Genomic DNA, 21973 nt, shown 5'->3' with positions numbered 1-21973 from the left:
AAGGAAGGAAGGAAGGAAGGAAGAAAAGAGGGAGTGGGAGGGAGAGAGGAAGGAAGGAAAGAGGGGAGAGAAAGAAGAGTAGGAAAGAAGGAAGGGAATAAAGAAGGAAATAAAAAGAAAGAGGGAGAGAAGACGGAAAGGGAGAAAGAAGGAAGGAAGTAGAGAGGGAAAGAAAGAATAAGAATGAGGGAGAGGAAGAAATATGGGGAGGACAGAAGGAAGAAAGGAAGGAAGTAAGGAAGGAAGAAAGAAAGAAAGAAAGAAAGAAAGAAAGAAAGAAAAGAGGGAGTGGGAGGGAGAGAGGAAGGAAGGAAAGAGGGGAGAGAAAGAAGAGTAGGAAAGAAGGAAGGGAATAAAGAAGGAAAGAAAAAGAAAGACGGAGAGAAGACAGAGATAAAGAAGGAAGGAAGGAGAGGGAAAGAAAGAATAAGAACGAGAGAGAGGAAGAAAGAAAGGGAAGGGGGGGTCGCCGCCTTGATTCAGCGCCAGAAAAGAGGGCGAATGGACCCAGGGGCAAAAAGCATTTCCCGTGCAGCGTGAGGCAGCGGGTGTCCATTTTAGCAGACGTGTGTAAAGCCTCAGAGTTCATGAGGCTGAGCCGCGGCAGGAGGAGGAGGAGGCAGCTTGTCGGGTCGGTGCCCGGCAGCACCGTACGGAGAGTGCCGAGCCTCTGGGACGCAGCAGTGCTCTGTAGCACTTTGAATCCTCCTCCTCCTTCTCCACGCGGCGCTGCTGGGTGCTTTGTCTGTGCTGCAGCAGCAGCAGCAGCAGCCGTTTCCAGGCGCCGAGCCGTGGCAGGAGGAGGAGGATTCAAAGTGCTACAGAGCACTGCTGCGTTGCAGAGGCTCGGGACTCTCCGTGCGGCGCTGCTGGGCGCTGACCCGGCAAGCTGCCTCTTCCTTCTCCTGCTGTGGCTCGGGGCGCTCCACGCAGCACTGCTCCGGCCACCTTTCTACCCCCCCCCAGGCCCCAGCTGTTTTGTCGGCGTTTTGTCGGCGCGGCGCTTCAGCAGCAAGGTCCCGCTGCTGGGTCCCGCTGGCTGGGGCGCTCGGCGGGCCACATGACGAGGTCTGGCGGGCCGGATTTGGCCCCTGGGCCTTGAGTTTGACACCCGTGCTGTAGAGCATCAGAGATTTTTTGCGTGCAAACTGAAAATTGCCTTAATTTGCACAGGAAAAAATTAAAGAAAAATTTAAAATTCTCCGGGAAACCAACAAATGTAAACAGCTAGATAATTCTGGAATAACTTTCTCTATACTTGAGTGTTGTTTCATTTCTAATTTCATTGAGGATGATGATTTGTAGATATGGGATCCTGGCTCCAAAATAAGGAACTGCACTTGAAGTTGGAACTGTTTATTCTTTGAATTGAGGAAGATATGCCATTATTTTTAAATGTACTTATTTCTGTTCTCTCCATGTGAAATCATTAAGGAGCACATTAAGAACATTCTCTGTATTGCAGTAGGTTTTTGTTGGTGTGTTGCAGATGAAATATTAAACTGGCCCTGGGCAAATAGTAGGTGTCTCAGTGAAGACATTTTAGCCCACATACTGTAATAGTCCTAAGAAGGAAAGCTGAAATTGTACATCTTCCATTGGTACTGGAAAAGAAAAAAGGGCGACATATTATGTCTTTAAACATTGCGTGTATCAAATGCAGCAAAGAAAGAGCTAAGCAAATGTTAGTTTAACCAACCCTTGAAAGCCGTGCTTGTGAGATTTTCATGAAAAAGTAGGGGAAATAGTTCTGGTAGGGGTAAAACACTGGTCAAAGATTGCAATCGTATCTGTACCTTTGGGAAGCAGCCTGATCTACTTTGGAGCTGCACTCTCTTTCCAGTTTGTACTGTTATTCAAGAATGAATTAGATTTGTTAAAAAAGAAGTGTTGTTTTCTCCCTATTCAGCATAATGGGGGAATCATAAAATGATTGTAACTTCCCACCCTTTTTTTATGGAAATGGGTGAAATGTACTGGCATAGCTTCTTTCGAGTTGATCAAGTCTGCCAAATTGTAAGATACATGCAAGGGAGTTTGTGCAGGGTCCTTTAAAGCTTTTTTTTAATGAAGAAAAAGTCTACAATTTTCATTTTCTGTCAGAATTGGAAGCAATTTGCAGGCATGGGCATCCCACCGGAGGGGATGAAGCCTGCCAGTTTTTAGAACGATAGGTGCAGTTATTTTCCTTCAGCAAACTTCGCAGTTTTGAGGTAGGTACAAAAGAACCATAGACATAGACATAGAGTTGGATAGGGGGCAGGGAACAGTAGCTATAAAGTAACATAAATTTTCATGGAAGACAGGGATGGGGTAGATGGATCCCCCCTCCCCAGCAATCTGTATCTTACCCCGAGGGTTGTTCTTGAGAGGTGGGCTTCTGTCCCCATGAAGTTTTGGGTATCTCATAAAGATTTCACCATTGACTTGCATAAGGGAAGTCACAGTACCCTCAAAGTACTGTGATTGTAGTGAGTTGGGAAAATAATTCACTGGGATTAAAAGAGACCTGCTCGACAAAATGAAGAGTCCCCCATCCTTCCCAGCTTCTATCTTGAGCTCTAAGCATTTCCCCAGTCACCATTGACTTCAGAAGAAGAAAACCATGTGTGAGGGACAGAAGCTACAAGCAGGTCCCTCCCATCTTAAGTACCAGCTCGTCGCCCAGCGCTAGTGCTAGTGGGGAGGGAGATATCTCCAGCGGCGACTCAGGAAGTGGTGACCGAGGCTCAGGCAAGGTAGCGGAGCCCATGCCTAGTGTGGGAAGGGAAGTGGGAGGCAAGGGAAGAAGGCCGATCCTGCTGACCCCGGAATTGCGCAGGAAACGACGGGGGCGGAGATTCAGTATCCCTAGACTACTTTGCTGGAAGAAAACGCGCGAACCTCCATTCGGAGGTTCTGACCCCTAACTGACAACATGTACATAGCACTGTTCTGCACTGTAAATAATCAGCACTGAATAAAAGCATGAAAAGACAACGCTTTGAGGAGTCGTTACTCTAGAGTAGCCGCTACCGCGCCTGTGACAGCACGGTTCTGTATTTTTTGGACAGACAAGGCTACAGAGTGACTAAGAGGGTTTGGGAGTCTCCAGTTAGACTCGAGATGCCTTCCACGATCCATCACAGAGGTGCGATCTGACTTAGAGGCTTCCTCAAACCACCTCAATTTACTTTGTAATTCAGAATGCACAACCTTTGCTTCTTGCTCAGCCAGCATTGACCAAAGAAATTGTTTATCTTAAATTTGCACCATACTTACTGTAGCCCTGCATCATCATATATTTTTTTTCAATGAGAGGATACATTGTGGGTTGATTTGATTAATAAAAAGAGAGAGCTGTGATAAATGCATTCATTCCACTGGTGCAATGCAAGTGAGTTGTGAAGACAAGGCATTATGAGTCAGATGTAGCAGTCTTAGGTGCAAAGGAACTCTTTGCTGAATTACTGTGAGTGGATCATATTCTTTGACAGATTACTAAAGGAAGACTTGCGGAGTTAAATTATGGAATCAAATTAAACTTGTAACATAGACTATCCAAGTTTAATCTTTATTTGTTTATATTTTTGTGCCTTCTGTTGTATGCTATAACCACTACTGTACAGTGTGTCCTTATTCCAAGCTTAAATGGGGACATTTGATGCTACCAAACAAATGCTGACTTTAAATGGCAATTAGCAGAACCTGCCTAACTTGGTACTTTGTATTAAGACCCTGTTGTATTTTTTTGTGGAGAGGGGAAAACAATTTTGTCATTTTTGCTTTCAGATTATAAAGTGATCTACAGGAATATCAAATCAATAGTTACTGGGATGGAAAAAGCTCAGCTACCATGAACATTTTTTTAGTGTGTATCAATTCAAAATTTGTGCTGTCAAGTGCAAAAACATTTGAGTGTTGAATGGTTTTGAATCCTTTGTAGGTTTTACTTGTCTGGTTCATAGAATTAGAAATTTCATGGTTCCACATACCCCTGTAACCATGCTGGCAAATCAAACATTTGTTCCAGACATCTAGTTTCAAGGCAGAATTTGAGTTCTGAAAATTTATTTCCTCTTGATTTTTCTGCAGTTGTGTCTTGTGGAAAGATTTTTGCATAATTATTATTATTTTTACATAAACTGTTTTGGCTTCATACAGAGGTGGTGTAGTTGCTAGTCTGAAAAAAGCTTTAGGCCGTGTAAGTCCACATGCTCATTGTTTGCTAAAAGTTAGGGTGTGGGAAAATATTGCACTAATTTTTTTTTTAATTGCACATTTTTAACATTGGAAGAGTTGAATTTGAGTAATAAGACATGTTTCTTGCAAAGCTCCCAGTTTTGTTCTATAGAGTTTTCAAATTGGATCAAACTTTTCTGTAGTTAAAAAAGTACGGCATGTCCTTTTCAATATCTAATTCTCTAGCCACAGCTTTGTCCATAAATTGGTGCAGGTTAGTGCCTAATAGGCCAAAATATTGCATTTCACCAGACGTTGTATGCATATGGAAGTCTGCAAAACATCTGGGCAATGTGCTGTCTTATATCCCAGATAGAGTATGTAAGTCTCCTGATGTCAGTGGAATTACATCAGCATAATTGCATCCTTATGATGAAAGACTAATCAAATTTGGTATAGTCATGAAACCTATATTTTCAAAGAGTTGTTGCTGCACATAATAGATTGATCCCATCATAGGCATCGCATAACATTTTTATTTCTTGAGAAAGAATGCAATTAGTTGTTCGTTATTGTCTATTTCTGTTGATTATATTCTGGTGTTTGAATTGGAAACCTCAACAGGAAAAAATAGGATATCCTGAAGGCAGGAGCTGTGAAGTGGTGAATCTAAATGTCCCACATATAGAGCAGGAGTGGGCAAGCTTGCTGGATTTTTTTTTGGAGGGGAAGTAGGTTTTGAATTATGGTGCTGGAGGAGACTCTTGAGAGTCCCATGGACTGCAAGAAGATCAAACCTATCCATTCTTAAGGAAATCAGCCCTGAGTGCTCACTGGAAGGACAGGTCGTGAAGCTGAGGCTCCAATACTTTGGCCACCTCATGAGAAGAGATGAATCCTTGGAAAAGACCCTGATGTTGGGAAAGATTGAGGGCACTAGGAGAAGGGGACGACAGAGGACGAGATGGCTGGACAGTGTTCTCGAAGCTACGAACATGAGTTTGACCAAACTGCGGGAGGCAATGCAAGACAGGAGTGCCTGGCGTGCTATGGTCCATGGGGTCATGAAGAGTCGGACACGACTAAACAACAACAAGGTTTTCTGTGCCTTTAACAGCTGCATGGTGGGCAGAAATTTAATAGGAAATTACACTATCAACAAGCATCCTAGCTAAGCATAGAACATCCATCGTATACAGCCAGGCCCTACGTTACAACCGCATCTGTTCCAACTCTACAGACAGAGAATCTCACCTAAGAGATCTACAGCAAACCTTTTTAGAACTAAAATATCCACCTGATGAAGTTAAACAACAGATCAACAGAGCCAGACTGATACCTAGAGAGAATCTGCTGCAAGACAGACCCAAAAAAGAAAATAACAGAATACCACTAGTCATCACATACAGCTCCCAAGTTAAAACAGTACAACGCATCATCAAAGATCTACAGCCTCTCCTGGACAATGACAGCTCCCTTTCTCAAGCTCTGGAAGGAAGACCTTCCATTGCCTACAGACAGCCACCCAATCTTAAACAACTCCTCACCCACAATAATACAACCACCAGACTTAACATGGACACTGGTACCAGAGCCTGCAATAAACCCAGATGACAACTTTGCTGCCACATACACCTGGACAACACCATTACTGGCCCCAACAACATCCAACATACCATCTCAGGACTATTTAATTGCTCATCTTCTAACATTGTGTATGCCATCAAATGCCAACAGTGCCCTTCAGCTCTCTATATTGGACAAACAGGCCAAACCCTATGCCAAAGGATAAATGGACATAAAGCTGACATCAGGAACCAGAAGACAGAGAAACCAGTAGGAGAACACTTCAATCTCCCAGGACATTCTATACAAGATCTCAAAGTAGCTGTCTTACTACAAAAGAATTTCAGAAATAGACTGGAAAGAGAAGTTGCTGAATTACAACTTATCACCAAGCTCAAAACCATGGAGGGACCTGGTTTGAACAGAGACATAGGATTCTTATCTCATTATACATGATAAAGCGATCTTCAGCCATCTCAACTCTTGCTTTTTCATGCAAAACCATTTTTTTTAAGTGTTCCAAAGCAGAGGGATAGCTTGCTCTCGCTTTGAAAGAATTCTTGTTAGTACTTCATTTCATGAACATTACAACAAATGCTGTATGGCATGGTATGGGGGTGGCATCTGTGATAACCTTAGTTACCGTAAAGGACCTGCTGAATCAAGGTAGTGGTCTATATAGTCTAGCATCCTGCTCTCACAGTGGCCAACAAGCCACTGGTGTTCAGAGATATATACTGCTTCTGATAGTGGAGGTAGAACATAGTCATTGTAGTGATTAGCTGTTGATAGCCTTATCCTCCATGAATTTGTCTGGTCATCTTTTAAAACGATCCATTTTGGTGCTCATTTCCTCCATAATTTAGCTCTGCGCTTTGTGAATAAGTACTTTTGCCTATCTGACATGGCATTAAACTTCATTGGCTTTCCCCGAGTTCTAGTTTATGAGAGAGGGAGCAAACCTTTCTCTATCCACTCTCCAATGCCAAATTTAAATTATAAATTTAAATTATAAATTTCTATGATGTCACCTCTTATCTTTTCTCTAAACTAACAATCTCAGGTGTTGTAACCTTTCCTCATAGGAAAGTTGCTTCATTCCCTTTCTGTTCATGCAGTGACACGTGGTCTCCTTCATTTGCCAAAAGCAATGTTTTTGCTGTGCTTTTAGATAATTAGAGATTGTGAGTGCTGAGTTTCCCCCTCTCCTTCCACTGTGGGTTCTATAGTTAGCTGTTGCAATAAGCTTATTTGTGTTAATTAGCTGGATGTACCTCTCAGCTAGCATCATCTGGGGAGTCTTCAGTCTGAGGAGTACATGTCTTTCCCTCTTTGATTGTTGTGGATCCTGATTGGTATAAGATGCTTCCCACCCACATTTTTCTAATCTGGGCAGCAGTGGCAACTGAGACTCATTTGGTGACCCGGATTTTTCCTTATTTTGTTTCATTGCCATGAAATTTTACTTAGGTATGAAATTAGATACAGTACTGCATAACTTACACAACTCTGCTTATGGTCAGGACTGCCATTCTCACCGTCCAGGATCCTCATAATGTCAGACACCCTGGGAGAATAGCCACTTGTTACGAGAGGCAGTACCCCAGGCCTAGCATATGAAAACGGGCAATGTGGCAACTAGGTCAATGCCAGTTCTGTTTCTCCTCTTGGTAGGGGGTTCCTATTGATTCACCAGAATAGAGCACCTGAAGCAAGTGCTTTGTGTCAAAGTAGTTTGACTCAGTTGTTGAAGGTGCCATCAGTATGCTGATGATACTGAGCAATATTTCTCCATAACATCTGAAACAGGATTGGAATGGCCATGCAGGCCCAAAACCAGCGCCTGGAGGCAGTAGCGAGATGGCTGAGGAAAAACGAGCTGCACTTGAATCCTGGCAAGATAGAGGCCAATAGTTCCCATATTTGATAAATTCATCAATTGCCTACCCTGGATACAATTGCATTTGGATCCAGGGGTGTTTCTGAATCTAGTAGGTTTTCCCGCTGCATTTTAAAACCCTCTGCAATCACAACTTTATGCACAGCAGCTTTGTGCGCTTCGCTGAAATTGTTTTTTTAAGGGCAGGGTTGGGAGAGAGGGAGAAAAACGTAAGGAGAGGCTGTCTGAACTCCCATGGAAGCCTCCAGAGCCTGCATGCGGCCTTCCAAGAGCTTGGAAAAGCAAGGCAGAGGACTTAAGAGCTTTCCGTGGCAGGAAAAGCTGGCATCGAAAGAAAGCTCTTGCTTTCTGGGTTCTGGAAAGCACTTGTGCGGGCTTTAGAGGCTTTTGCGAGAGCTTGAGTGGCCCCTTCCAACAGTTCCGCCGCCTTCCCGCTCTCCCAGCCCTAAAAAAAAAAAAAAGGCCAAGCATGTAAAATTACAATTGTGTAAATAAAGTCTGTGTAAGCTGCAATCCTACTCATATTCTTAAATGTCTCCTAAGTGGCCAAAGAGGTAGAGATCTCTCAGTAATGGAATCATAGATACTTCTGGTGATTCCAGAACTTCTAGTACAAAGCGGCCAGTCTCATAAACACAGTCTTGTGCAGACATTGATTGGTGCTACCTTGCTGTCCTAGGCTATTTTGAAAACATGGTAAGAACCCCAATAAGTTCCAGGCAAGTACCCACTGATTCATGCAGGCCACTGTGTTTCATGGCATTCATTCCTAATTTGGTGCAAATGAATTTTAATTATTATTTTTTGCTAAGGCTGTTATACAGGGAGCAATTGGCAGGGGGAGCACATGGGGGTTTATCCATCTGCTACACCCACAAAAATATCCCCATGCAGCAGTTAGGCCTAGAAAAAAAATCTTAATTGTGGGGGTGGAGTGGTAAGTCCTAAGAGAGGAGGCTTTGGGATTAATCTAAAGGCAAAGTAATTTGATCCTTGATAAAGCTATCTACAAGTTTAAAAGTTTGAACAAAGCAACAGGTGTAAAGCCAGCACTGAAAGCTATACAATGTTGTAACTAGCCTGGCTTTCAGAATTCCACAATTGTGGTGCTGTTGCTGAGAAGATATACTCTGATGGCAGTTGACCCTTGGCTTTCACTGAGAACTGGACCTACCAGCCAGGTTTCCCCAGCAGATCTCAAGTTATGAGCTGATATGGGGGGAGGTGTTCTGGTAGGGAACCAGGTCTCAAACAGTTTAGGACTTCACATGCCAGAGCCAGAAGCTTGAATCTGGCTCTGTAGCAAATAGACAGCCAATGCAAATATTTAGGAGGTGATGTCAAACCCAGCCAAAACTCAGCAGCTGTGTTTTGCAGTAGCTGCGACTGTGAACAGCTTTGAAAGGTAGCCCCACACAGAGCACATTGCGATGGGCAGCTACTACTAGAGCACGAGTCCCTGGCCAGGCTATCCCTATCCTTGAATGGCTTTAGCTGTCTAACCAGGCACAACTGTAAATAGGCACAAGTGGCAAGGAAGAACCTAGGAGCATCCCTAGGCTAGGAACTTGATACTTCAGTGGGGAGTGCAACCTGATCCAGAACAGGTCACTTGCCCAGGTTCTCAGATCCAGGAGTTGCCAGTCTACAGCACAATGCCTTAGTCTTGTGGGAATGCAGTTTCAGTTTAATTGGCCCTCATTCAGCTCACTGCTGCCTCCAGACGCCGTTCAAACTCCTGCACAGCTTCACCTGTGTTATTCTAATAGTTTGTTTTTGCACCTGTTTGTTACATTGTATGGTTTTTTTTCACTAAATAAGAGAATTCTTTAAAATATGCCTATAGTGTATAGGGTTTTTCTTATAGGGTCCATTATAGTGGGCCAGCGGCACTTTCAAGGTTAATAACACAGACTTATACATACATGTCCTTTCAGAAATAAGTCATATTAAGTTTAATGGAGCTTACTTGCACGCAAGTGCGTATAGGATTACAGCCCAAGTATGAGAATATAGGAAAATGCAAAAGGAGACAATTTTGTTTTATTTCCAGTGTTTCTTCTTTCCACTTCATTCTCCCTTGGCCTAGCCCCACACTCATAAAGTAGTAAACAAAAATCAAATGCCCCTTGTCAGATAGATGGAAGACAGGCCTGATTTCTGCTGGGCAAAATAGATTATCTTCATTGAGTGAAAATAAAATGTCTGTGTTTGGTAGGTAGGTAGAGTGATAAATATTCATATTTGAGTTCATTTACATAGAAAAAGCCTCTCAACAATGTCTTTAGTAGAAGCATTGATCATTTTAAGGTATTGGAGGGCTAAAATGCTTCAACCCGGATTTAATACTAATCGTGCAAGTAGATAAATAGGTACTGCTCCGGCGGGAAGGTAAACGGCGTTTGCGTGTGCTGCTCTGGTTCGCCAGAAGCAGCTTAGTCATGCTGGCCACATGACCCGGAAGCTGCACTGGCCCCCTCGGCCAGTAAAGCGAGAGTCGTCCGTGACTGGACCTAACGGTCAGGGGTCCCTTTACCTTTAGTTATGAAATCAACAAATTTGACTTTTTAAAAATCCTGTTGTGTTCTTTGTAAAAGAACAAACCCCCACTGGTTTTTATTCAGCCTGCAAAGAGGACATCAGACCTTGCATACATATATAAGCTAGGTGCCAAATTGCCCCTTAAGCTAAGGTTACAGTGGTTACAGAATGTCTAGTTGCCATTTTTGGGTAACACGCCTCTAAAGTCTTATTTATCAGTTAAACATCTATGTAGGATGTCAGTTAAACTTTGAGCTAGGTTAAGAACTTTGAGAACTTAAAGAAGAAAAGTCACTTGATCCAGGGACAGTCCGCATATATATTGGCTTCCTTATTCCTACCTCTTTTTCTTAGTGGTGACTGTTCCTGCTCAGGCTGCACGGAAAAAACTTATTGGTTCCTGCAATTCATTCCAGTTGTAAATTATAACTAATAGAATTCTACAGGATGTGGTGTTAGTGTGTGAAAACAGTCCAGATCCAATGATCCCAGGTATATACCTCCAGATGGTGGAGAAGTCAGGCACCATCCTGTGGCTGATAGCCAGGTGCAAAATGCCTGGCTAATTTTGGACATTTTGGACACAGGTCAGCAAATGTTGACCCGGCTTACTAGCGAGCCTCTAATTGTGGGACATGGGTGGTGCTGTGGTCTGAACCACAGAGTCTAGGGCTGACCTATCGGAAGGTTGGCAGTTTGAATCCCCGTGAGGGAAGTGAGCGCCCGTTGTTTGGTCCCAGCTCCTGCTCACCTACCAGTTTGAAAGCACGTCAAGTGCAAGTAGATAAATAGGAGAAGAGTCGGACACGAAGAGTCGGACACGACTAAACGACTAAACAACAACAACATAACCCTCTGCTGCCCTCTGCTGATATTTCAAGTGAATAGTGTACTAATGTATTATCGTTTTAAAATACAATCCTGTAGCTTTTATGTTTGCCAATAGAATGATTTTGCTGAAATTAATTATGGCAGCTACTTCTTTAAGGTGTTTCCTTGTGTAAAGTTACTCTTAACAAAAATCTTGGCCAATATGCCAAGGTAGATGAGGAACTGACTTAGAAATCTAAAGCAAATGAAACAGTTCTTTTCAGGTTGGTTGATGGTTTTTAAAATTCTGAGTGCTATTCTGCTGCCTCTGGTGTACAGAGCAAAATTGATACCAATCAGACTGTGATGCTCCATAATTAGTATACTCCACAAGTTAAAGAAAGCTACCAATGTTCCCTCTTTCTTAGCAGTGCATTGTAGTAACTGTTAATGCATATTTTCAAAGGCAGCCTGTTCCACAGATGAAGCTGAATTATTGTAATACTGAGATGACCCCAGAAGGCAGGCCCCACCATTTCCTTCCTAGCAGTAAGACACCAGCAGCAACTCATATTCACCGAGAGGCTCTTGTTGAGGAACAGTTGCCTTACCTTGCTTCATGGGTGAGCAGGCCCTGGACCATGCTATGAATACAGACCCTCCAGGTGTCCTTTTTCCAGAGACATCCCTGATTTAGAGAAACCATCCCAGTTTCTGATTTGATCCCAGGATGTCCCGCTTTTACTTAGGATGTTCCTATGTTCATTGGAAAAATGTTGGAAGATATGGAGTTATTCAACTCCTGAACAGTCTGAAGGCAATCCTCTAAAGGGACTTTTTAATGTTTAATGTTTTTTAAAAAACATTTTTTATACATGTTGGAAGCTGCCCAGAGTGACTTGGGCAAACCAGTAAGATGTGTGAAGTATAAATAGTAAAATTATCATTATAGAATGGGATGTCCCTATTTTTGTTGGAGAAATGTTAGAGGGTATGTGAATAACTGGGACAGAGCTGTTCAAAAGTATTTCTTTTGGTCAGAGTTCCTAAGACCCTTGAGCCACAGTATATCTTGGACAAAAGGCAGCTCTGTTCCTTGGATAACTGCAAATTGTACTGTTCCTGTTTCCTCTGTCCTTGACTGAACCTAGACACATCAAAAAAGTGTTTTAGAAAAACACGTTGTAAAACTCAAATGGGGAAATCATGTTGGCGAAAGACAGAACTCCACATCGCCATCTGGTGTCACAGTGTTATAACACATATTAAATCCTTTTTCTTTACAGGTACTAATGTAGCCAAGTCCCTTGTAGCTTGAAAGTGCACTAAAAGTGAGACCAGCAGCATGGTTAAATCTAAGATTGTTCACTTTGGGTTAAAAGTATGAAAAATGGCAGTAATCTGGGAAGGTAGCTCTGGGTACAATGGGTCTTTTGTCAGGGGTAGGAAAATGTTCTGCAGGCGACCTAACCTGAGAAGTCTAAAATGTACTGTAAAATGTTCTAATGCAGAAAAAAGTGTTGGCACACCAAAACTTTTCCCTGTGCTTTGCATTCCCTTGTAGAGAATAAGAGGAAATATGGTTTGTATAAATATAACTAGTGATGGTTTAAAATGACTTTTTAGCTACCCCAGGAATCATTTTTCTGAGGGTGCGGGATGTTTTAAAAAACAAAATAGCCACAATAATGGTTAGAGTTTCTGTAATTGCAATGGTTGATATCCCAGGTTAACCATACTGGAATAAATGGAACTTTAGTAGCCTAAATTCATAAATTTCAGTAGGTTTGCTCTTGAGTGTGGCTGAACAATAACAACTTCATCTCTTATTTAATTTTAATTCTATACTATAATCAGAAGCTAAAATAAAATAAGTTGTCAAATTAAGAGTTCGCTTCTCCTCCCTGATTCTGGTGGTTGGGGAAAGCTCCTCTACAACAGTCTCCCGCTTGGCCCAGATGTCTGGAAAGCCCTCCCTAGTGACAGCAAGCAGAAAGCCGTAATCACTTTGGATCCAAAACCTTATATTGCTTAGTGTAGAATCTCAATAAACAGCTTTACTACCTCCTAACCAGGGCATGGAATGTGTCAGTAGATCTGCCACGTTGCCCACTTCTGATAGCTGCGTAAGTTGTGCAAATATGATTTCTTAATTATAAGAGCGATAATACTAATTTATATTTTGTACCCTACCCTCTCTGACTGGGTTGCCCCAGCCACTCGGATCAGCTTCCAACACTACATATATTTCTACAACTGACAGTAGGTATTCTGCAATGACTTTTTAAAGAATATCACTAATAAGATTGTCCTTGCTCCATGTTGACTTCTTAGACTGCTAAAAATACGGTAAATAAATAAAACAAGTTTCCCATTGGATGCATAAAGCTAAAAAGAAATAAAGAAAGAAATGAATCAAAGGGTGGTGTGGTGGTCTTCATTTAACTTTTTGTTTTATCCTCTCTCTCTCTCTTTGCTGTATAGGAGCTAAAAACTCACCAGCATGATGGGGTCTGAAAACCCAAGTCCACAGAATCCCAGCTGTAAAATCATGACGTTCCGTCCAACACTAGAAGAATTCCAGGACTTTGGAAAATATATTGCTTATATTGAATCCCAGGGAGCTCACAGAGCTGGACTTGCTAAGGTGAGTTTGGTCTCAGTGGTCCCAGCTGATCTGCCTATGGTCTGTGACAGTAGAGGGTTTAATTGGTAGGAGCTTGGTTTTAATTGGGATTAAAGTAAAGGTCAGGGATTGTCAACCTTTTGGTCCTTGTGAAATTCTGAGAGTGTTGTGCAGGGCAGTCTCGAGCAGGTCGGCTGCCCTGGCGCTGAGGGGCGGAGATCGCTCCGGCGCCCCCGCTCCTGCAGGGTGCAGCATGGTTTCGCGCCCTGCCTACCAGCCCGCCGCCCTAGCGCACCACGCCACCGGGGGTCTACCTAGAGCCAGCCCTGGTGTTGTGCGTACCAGTCACAAAATGGTTGCCATTGAGACATGAGAATTCACAAAATGGTTGCCACATCAAAATGAGGGCGGGAGTAACGGAACCACAAAATAGTGCAAATGTGAAAGATTTTTAGAAATTTCTTTTCACATTTCCACTACGTCATTTGAAATATGCGTTTAAAAAGCGAAAGATGTTTCAGGAACCTCCTGGTATAAATAGCAAAATCCCACTTAGCTCTTGATTCAGGACCTGCTGCCCAGCCCAACCTTCCAAAGAGAAAGATGTGTAAATGACACTCACCATGTAGAATTTGGGTGTGTAAAGAGCAGGAAGCCACAATAGAAAAAGCCAAGAGCCACCTGAAAGCAAAGCACACCCCTATCTTCCTCCAAATTAACAACTGACCAGGGAAGTTCAAATTCCCACTTAACCACAGTGTTCACAGGGACCCTGCTTGAATCTCTTCATGAGTGTAGCACCAACATGATACACGAACAGATCTGGGACACACATCCATATGATTTTTTACATGGGATTTCTCTCAGACCATGTTACACCAGAGATCACACCTATATTTAGATAATGGTTTGTGGCAGATCAGTTGTCAAAATCATCAGGATACATATATCCTGTGCCTTGAAATAATGTTTTTGATATGTAATAATGCTGGCTAGCAGAAGAAAAGTGTTTTTCACTGTGCAGTCCACAAATACCAGTGCCAGCTTAAAGTTTGATACCGCCTTTTGGGGGTAACTCTGGGAGTTGGGCAAATGAGCACAAAGGGAGCGCCCTCTGTTGAATGTACTCTGTTGGCACCCCCCTTTAAATAAAGTACCAATGCTTCCAGCCCCCTGTACCTACCATGGCCTGTGTGAGGTGGATGGTTGTAATGGCAGCAGGGGCTGCTTCACAATTTCCAGGCTCTCCCCTTAAAAAAAAGTTTTCTATTCTATTCTATTCTATTCTATTCATCACACTTAAAGTGCACAATATTTATTTTATTAATCATAATAATTTGTATTCTACCTTTTAGGGTAAAAGTCCTTCCAAAGTGGCTTGTGGGTAACATTCAATTATATATTTTTTAAAAATGCAGTCAGTAATACTAACACAGAGCTGTAGCTATGGGAGGGCTAGCCAGGTTTTTTTGCCCTGGGTGAAGCCTCCAGAGGGTTGCCATTGAGGCTCCCACCCTCTGTGTGTGTGTATGCAAATGTGCACAGAGGAGTGCCAAACAGGGGCTTTGAGCTGGGTGAAATAAAGCCTAGTTTCGCCCTAACGTTAAAAAGTGGTAGCCCTGAGGAAGGTGTGGGAGTGGGGAAGTGGAAAGTCTAGCTGGAAAAGGCTTTTTTATATTTATGTAATTGCTTTCTTTTTAATATTTTCAACATGGGCATTAAAGTGTGTTGGAGTATCAGTCAAGTTGTCTCTGCATAGCTGTATCTTCATAGTTGAGCCTTATTTGCCACAACCTGGCACAAAAACACACGCAGGGGACATTCAGCAGAACAAAGCAGCTTCAGCAAGGAGTGAGTTGAGTCAGGAAACACAAGGTCCTCATTGAAGCAGGTCAATTATCAATTTTATTACAGATTAACCGGGGAGAGGAGTATTGTTGAAAGCTTTCCAGGTCATGTGTCCTTGTCCAGTCAAGTGTACCAGTACTAATGAATTTCACTACATTTGCTTCCTTAGAGGTAGATTATTCTAACTAGCTATCAGCCAGTTGTAGATGGCAGTTATAATGAGGTTTTCCTCTTCTATTGTCTGAGGCTTTTTGCTTTGCTAGGTGCTTAAATATTGTTTCTTAACTACCTTTTCTAGGCAGATAGCAAAAGGGCTTTCTTCTGGAGAACTGGGACAGGGGAAGTGTTACTATTTTAGGTGTGAATTAGGAATAGCAAGGGTGCCCACAGTGAATTCCATTTCCCCCTCCAAATCTTTGGAACCTGGGACACTTTTTTCTCTAAAAGCAAAACATGAAGCACACAGCATGCTTGTTCTGATCCTATTCCAGCTGAGGAATGACACGCCTTCTCCCTGAGCTAACGAGCCCCATCTGGGCTGTGGGCCCTTGCCTGTCTCAGCCTCCCTGAGCATACCTACTGCTGCTCCCTATGCCTCAGAGCCCGCCTTGCTTGTGGAGACGGGGGCCTCTGCTTCTGATGAGGGGTCCTGCTCTTCAGGTCTCTTCACACTGACCCCATCCCCTCACCATACTCTGTTACCCTGTGTGTACTTTCTACAACTCCAATTTCTCCTTTCCCATCCCCAGCTTGCCCCAGCGGGTCCCGGTTGCGGCCAAACCTCCGCCAGGGGTCCTCATCTGCTGGGATCCTCTTTCTCCTCCCCATTGACCTGCCAGTTGATGACACAACCTCTTGTTAAAATGGAAAACTCTTGTTAGTAGCCATTCTCATTAGTATTAGTTTTGAGGTAAAGTTGCTTAAAACTGACAAGGAAACGGAGGAGGAAAATTGCATTAGGAAGGGAAGGAGAGCCGCAATCGGGGGGGGGGGTTTCTGAAATTTTCAGGGAGAGGGCTGGGCCCCCTCAATATTTCACAGCAATGTGCGTACACAGCCGGGCCTCAATGGGCCTACCCACAGCTGTGGCGGGCCCCAGCAAGTCTTGCCAAACCTACCCACAGCTGTGGTGGGCCGCATTGGGCCTTCTCATGGGTGTGGCAGGCCTTGTGGCCTCCTCCTGCCATGTGATGTCACGTGTGCACTGGGAAGGTAGGTGGGAGCATGTGTTCCTGCTGTCTCCCTGCATTTTCTGACAATGTGCTACTGATCTTGCCGTGTGTGTGTGTGTGTAAAAGGAAGGAAGGAAGGGAGGAAGGAAGGAAGGAAGGAAGGAAAGTTCGGCCTTTTTAATCCAGAGGTTTGTAGTCAGTAATTTCCTAATTCAGCCTGGCCAGGTGCCCTTTACTTTTGCTTTGCTGTTGGGGTTTTCTGCATTGTTCAGTTTCCTCAGACTTCTCTGGATATATTCCAGTTAGCTGGCCTCCACTAGACTCTGCATGGGTTCCTGGATCACGGTGAAACAGATGGTTTGTTTTCTTAGTTGAGTTGCACTGTATAGCTAGTTGAGTTGCACTGTTGCAGCAGCTTATCAGTATCCTACAAATAGGCTGTGTTGTACCATCAGAAAGCTTCTTGCCCTTTCCAAGATGCCAACATAAGACAAAAAACAAACAAACAAAACCTCTCAATATTGGTTGGAGTTGGTGTGACAAAGGACAAAGAAGGGATATGTGAACTGAGATTGGGTGAAGAAGCCAATATAAGCAAGGCAGTTTAATTGCTGTTACAGAAGATGCTCAGAAGTTGCCAATGGGGAGTCAGTTTTTTAATTGCAAGAATGCCCCTCAAGGTACTTCCATGCCTCCTTCTCCAGCCAAAATGCCTCCTTCTCCATCTCCAGCCAAAATGTGACTCTTCCATGTTCTCTTGCATTGAGTGAGGGAGCATTGAGAATACTGCCTTTGATAGGGATGTTCATGCTAGCAGTTTCTGCTCAGAAGGACCCTACATCTAGGGTTGGGCATTTGGCAAAAAAAATTGGTCAACTGACCAAATACACTGTCAAAGAGTGGTCAGATGTTTTTAAAGCCTTACAACAAATTTGATACGTAAGAACAATAAAGTAAAAACAAATTAAGTAAAATAAAAAAGAATTAATTAATTTCATTGTTTTGCAGTAGCTCTCTCTCTCTCTCTTATAACCAATTTTAGGTTTGATTTGTCTTAAATTGCAGAGCAACTTCTTGTCTTGGCTTTTATCCTGGAAGACCACAATCAGTCTACAGTTACAGAACTGGCACCACCTGGTTCATGTAGCAAATAAGGTGGAGTCACAAAGAATTGTAGGCAGTGACCTTTGCTGTTGATGACTGCTTATGTTCCTACTCCAAGATGTCTGCAGTTATAACTCATAGGCAGCAGAAACTTTGCTCTTCTGCTAGGTTTGTAGCTGACTGATGTAGGAATGGATGCAAATAACCTTGACACCTGCCTTTTCTAGTAGTGGCACGGTAATGAAATAAATAGCTGACTGTGTATACAGTGGCATTCTTAGCTCTATTGAATATTTGACCGATATTTGATCAATTGACTCTCAGTTGATATTTGATGACTGTTATTTGATGACTGATATTTGACCAGTCACTTGACCAGGATGCCAAGCATACTAGATCTACAACTGATGATGATGATATTAGTATAGTATTATAATAATAGTATTGGAGCTTCCTTCGAACTAAACAAGTAGTGAAGCCAAGATAATCCTGGCTGCTGTTTCAATGACAAAAATAATTATGTTACTGTAATCCTTGTGCCTTTAAGTGGTGAGATCTTGACATGTATTTTCCCTCTTTCTTTTCCCACCTGCTTTCAAGGTGATTCCTCCCAAGGAATGGCAGCCACGCAAGACCTATGACGATATTGACAGCATGGTCATCCCTGCTCCCATCCAACAGGTGGTGACTGGGCAGTCGGGACTCTTCACCCAGTATAATATTCAGAAGAAACCAATGCTGGTTGGAGATTATCGTCACTTGGCCAATAGTGAGAAGTATGTACATGTTAGGACCATTATGGTGTTTGTTTTAAAATGGACCCTGATTTAACAGCGGGAGAAGCACTTTCTCATTAGTATAGAGGCAGCCTGGGTGTTGGCCATGTTTAGTTTACTCTATGATGCACCTTCCTGTCCTTTTTATAGGGTTTGAGCCTACGCACTTTTACGGCAGGGATGGACAGTATTTTTCTGTCAAGGGTCACACTCTCAGGGATAATCTCTAAGAAGCTGCATGCCTGGTATGGTCAGAGCCAGAGACAAAAGTAGTCTGGATTAACTAATCTGGAAAACAGACTTTCCTCCTTCAATTTCTACTATGGCTACTTTAGATTAGGCTTCTCAGTCCTACTGAGGTCTACTCAAAGGAAGCCCCACTGGGGTTTGATGGGATTGCCCTCCCTGCTGTTCTGGAAAGCAAGTTGAAGTAATTTCTCTCTACAAATGCGTGCAGATACAGCAGAATCTCAACAATTTGTTCTTAACTATCTGGGGAAAAACATATGTTACCCAAGCTATACAAAAAAGGGGAAATGCTTTTTTTTGAAAATAATGTAAAATATTGTCTCAGTTGCTCTGAAATTACATAGAAAGGAAGAGAAAGCATTTTGAAAGCCAGGGAAAATAAGTAGGGAATGAACAGGAGGGAAGGAAGGAAGTCTAATGGGGTTTGAAGAATGAGGGCAGCTTCAGGAGGAATCGGAGAAAGGGAAGGTGCATCAAATGAAGTGATTCCCACAGGTGCATTCTGAAGTACACACGGCTAAATCACCTTTCCCGCATGGTTCTTAATATGGGACTGGTCATAAAAGGCTGGATGGCCCTGCTGTTGAGCAAAGAAGGGTAACCTAAATTTTGTGTCTCTCTCTGTGTTTGTTTTTGCGTTTTTTTGGCTGTAATCATCAGCTACCACAATTCTGGTGCTTTTAAGGTAACTGGCTAAGCCACATTGGGGGGCGGGGGAGGGAGAGGCTCCCCAGTAGTCCAGTTACCCTGATATGGCTTGTCAGGTGGAATAAATCTTTACATAGAAATTGCTTTTCTGTAGCAAGTAATGGACAGTTTCAACCCTATGTGCCAGCTCCAGAGATTTAAACCTCCTCCACATGTATATGTGTGTCACGTGACTGCAGCTGTGTTGTTTGCACACTGTTTCCCACATAGAAGCACATTCCTTATAAAAGTGACCAGGTGTGTGTAGTACAAGGCCCATATTGAGTATGTGAGATTAAGTGGGCTTGCCATGTCTAATCTTTTGCTTCCTCTTCTTTTTCATTTACCAGGTACTGTACCCCCCGGCACCAGGATTTTGATGACTTGGAACGCAAATACTGGAAGAATCTGACTTTTGTGTCTCCTATTTATGGAGCAGATATCAGCGGTTCCCTTTATGATGCAGTAAGCGACAATGAGATGAGATGAGTGTGTGTCCACTCTGCAGACCCAGATCAGTTTGAAGCAGGTTTAATTGTAATTCTAATTAAATGGAAGTGCTGAGTACCTTTTTTGTAGAGATTTCTGGATTCTTTCAAAAGTACTGTATTTCTTGTGATTCCTTAGTCAGGAGCTGTGACTGGCTTTAAATTTGCAAAGTTCACATGGTTGGTGACCCTTAAGCAGAAATCTGTGGATATAGCCATATGTGCATTATACTTAGAGTAGGTTTCAGTCATGATTTGTCTCCCTTTTCCAACTTCCATTGTCATCCTTCCCCCCTTCTTCTGTGAATCAGATCTCTCCTTAACATTGGTGGAGAGTGATTCATGTTGCAGAGGGGAGTTTTTGTACCTGTTTGATGGTGTGTGTGTGTATGCCAGTTCTTTCCCCCAGACCTGCTGTCTGGTGGGCCATTGCACGTCCCATACCCCTGCTGTTGGTAATGGCTGCAGACACCCTGCTCTTGCCAGAAGTGTTTCCTTAAGACATTGCATGTGGGTGTGGCAGTCAGCAGCCCCTCTGTCCCTAAGCAAAAGGAGCTCCTGCTTCCCCTCCTGAGAGTGGCTTATTTCTCCTCCTATAGGATGTGGAACAGTGGAATATTGGGAATCTGAACACTCTACTAGATATGGTGGAACATCAGTGTGGAATTATCATTGAAGGTGTGAACACCCCCTACCTCTACTTTGGGATGTGGAAAACCACATTTGCTTGGCATACAGAGGACATGGATCTTTACAGCATCAACTACCTGCATTTTGGAGAGCCCAAATCTTGGTGAGTATATTGTGGGTGGGTATTTAGCATTATAAAAGAGACCACAAAGCCATCTGGGTCCAAAGCAGGACCATTAGGAGGGTTGGCATTCCAGCAAAGCTGCTTTGCGCTCAGATCCCGCCCCTGGATGCTCTGTACCAAGGAACCACAAGCCTTGAACTAAGGAAATATTACCTACCAAAGCTGGAAGGGCCATAGCTGAGTGGTTCAGTCTCCTGGTACATGGCAGGGCTATGTGGTCCAGTGTCCTAGTGAAACCTCACCCTTTGCACAGAGATCATCCAGAGAATGGGTGTGTCACCTGAAAGTGTCTGCAGAGTAAGGGACAGAATCCGATCACATACAACAGTTGAGAAATCCTGCTTGTGATGTGACTCCAAAAACCTACAATTCTGCTTCAGCACCCAGGAAAAAATAATATCAGGCAAATATAGGAATATGCGAATCAGGCAGTTTCTGGTAATCTCATGTTTGGCAAACTCCTGCTGCAGTGATGCAAAGCGTGAGTATGTCATGTCTTGTCATACTCTTGGCACACTGCCTTTTGGGGAAAAATCTGCAATGGTCAGAACCTGTTAAGTTGAGAAATGGGCAGGCATACGGGCTGGGAGTTTTGCTACTTCTGTAGCTTTATAAGTGAATGGTATGTCCATATATGCTACTGTTGATGTGGAAAAGAGCTGTCAGGGAAGAGGCAGCCTTCTGATTCCTGGGTGCATGGTTTTTTAAATTTTATTTAATGCATGGCAACTTGATGGATGTCCCAAAGGTGTGCTTTCCTGAGATTAGTGATGCAACTTATAAATACTGACATTTCCAGGCAAAGTGGATCTGAAATGTCACTAGAAAAGCCGTTGTCTGCCAGAGCACTGTGACAAGATTATTTTCTGCAATATTATTTCCCATTGGCACTACTGGTCTCCAGGATGCCAGTGCCTGAGGGTGTGCAAGAGGTGCCAGGAGCATGGCTCAGACCCCAATTAATGAGACCATTTTGCAGTTGCCATTGCCTTCCGCATGTTGTCGTTTAGTCGTGTCCGACTCTTCGTGACCCCATGGACCAGAGCATGCCAGCATTCCTATGCCTTCCGCATTGGAATGGACTAATCCAACTAGGGTTTTGGTGTCATGGTGTAGTTGTTGTTTTTTAAATAAAAAAAACCCCATGGCTTCACATTTTTTCACATTTAGTCCAAAAGACATACTGCTTCTTGTTTCTGAAGCACACTGCTTTTACTTAGAGATCGATTTA

General features: G+C 43.1%; 1 protein-coding gene across 2 annotated transcripts in view; it reads left to right on the top strand.

Annotated features, from left to right (window-relative positions):
• Positions 1–21973, top strand: part of KDM4B (lysine demethylase 4B) — a 194247-nt gene that overhangs the window by 16925 nt on the left and 155349 nt on the right. For both annotated transcript variants that reach the window (XM_035119112.3, XM_035119108.3), the window contains exons 2-5: positions 13463–13625; positions 18329–18504; positions 19791–19905; positions 20528–20721. In XM_035119112.3, coding sequence (XP_034975003.3) covers positions 13482–13625; positions 18329–18504; positions 19791–19905; positions 20528–20721 — 629 coding nt within the window. In that variant the 5' untranslated portion in view covers positions 13463–13481. The remainder of the gene's footprint in view (positions 1–13462; positions 13626–18328; positions 18505–19790; positions 19906–20527; positions 20722–21973) is intronic.

The sequence above is a fragment of the Zootoca vivipara genome, chromosome 6, assembly GCF_965207765.1.
Source record: "Zootoca vivipara chromosome 6, rZooViv2.hap1.1, whole genome shotgun sequence".
NCBI lineage: Eukaryota > Metazoa > Chordata > Lepidosauria > Squamata > Lacertidae > Zootoca > Zootoca vivipara.
This window is presented reverse-complemented; position numbering and strand designations above follow the sequence as displayed.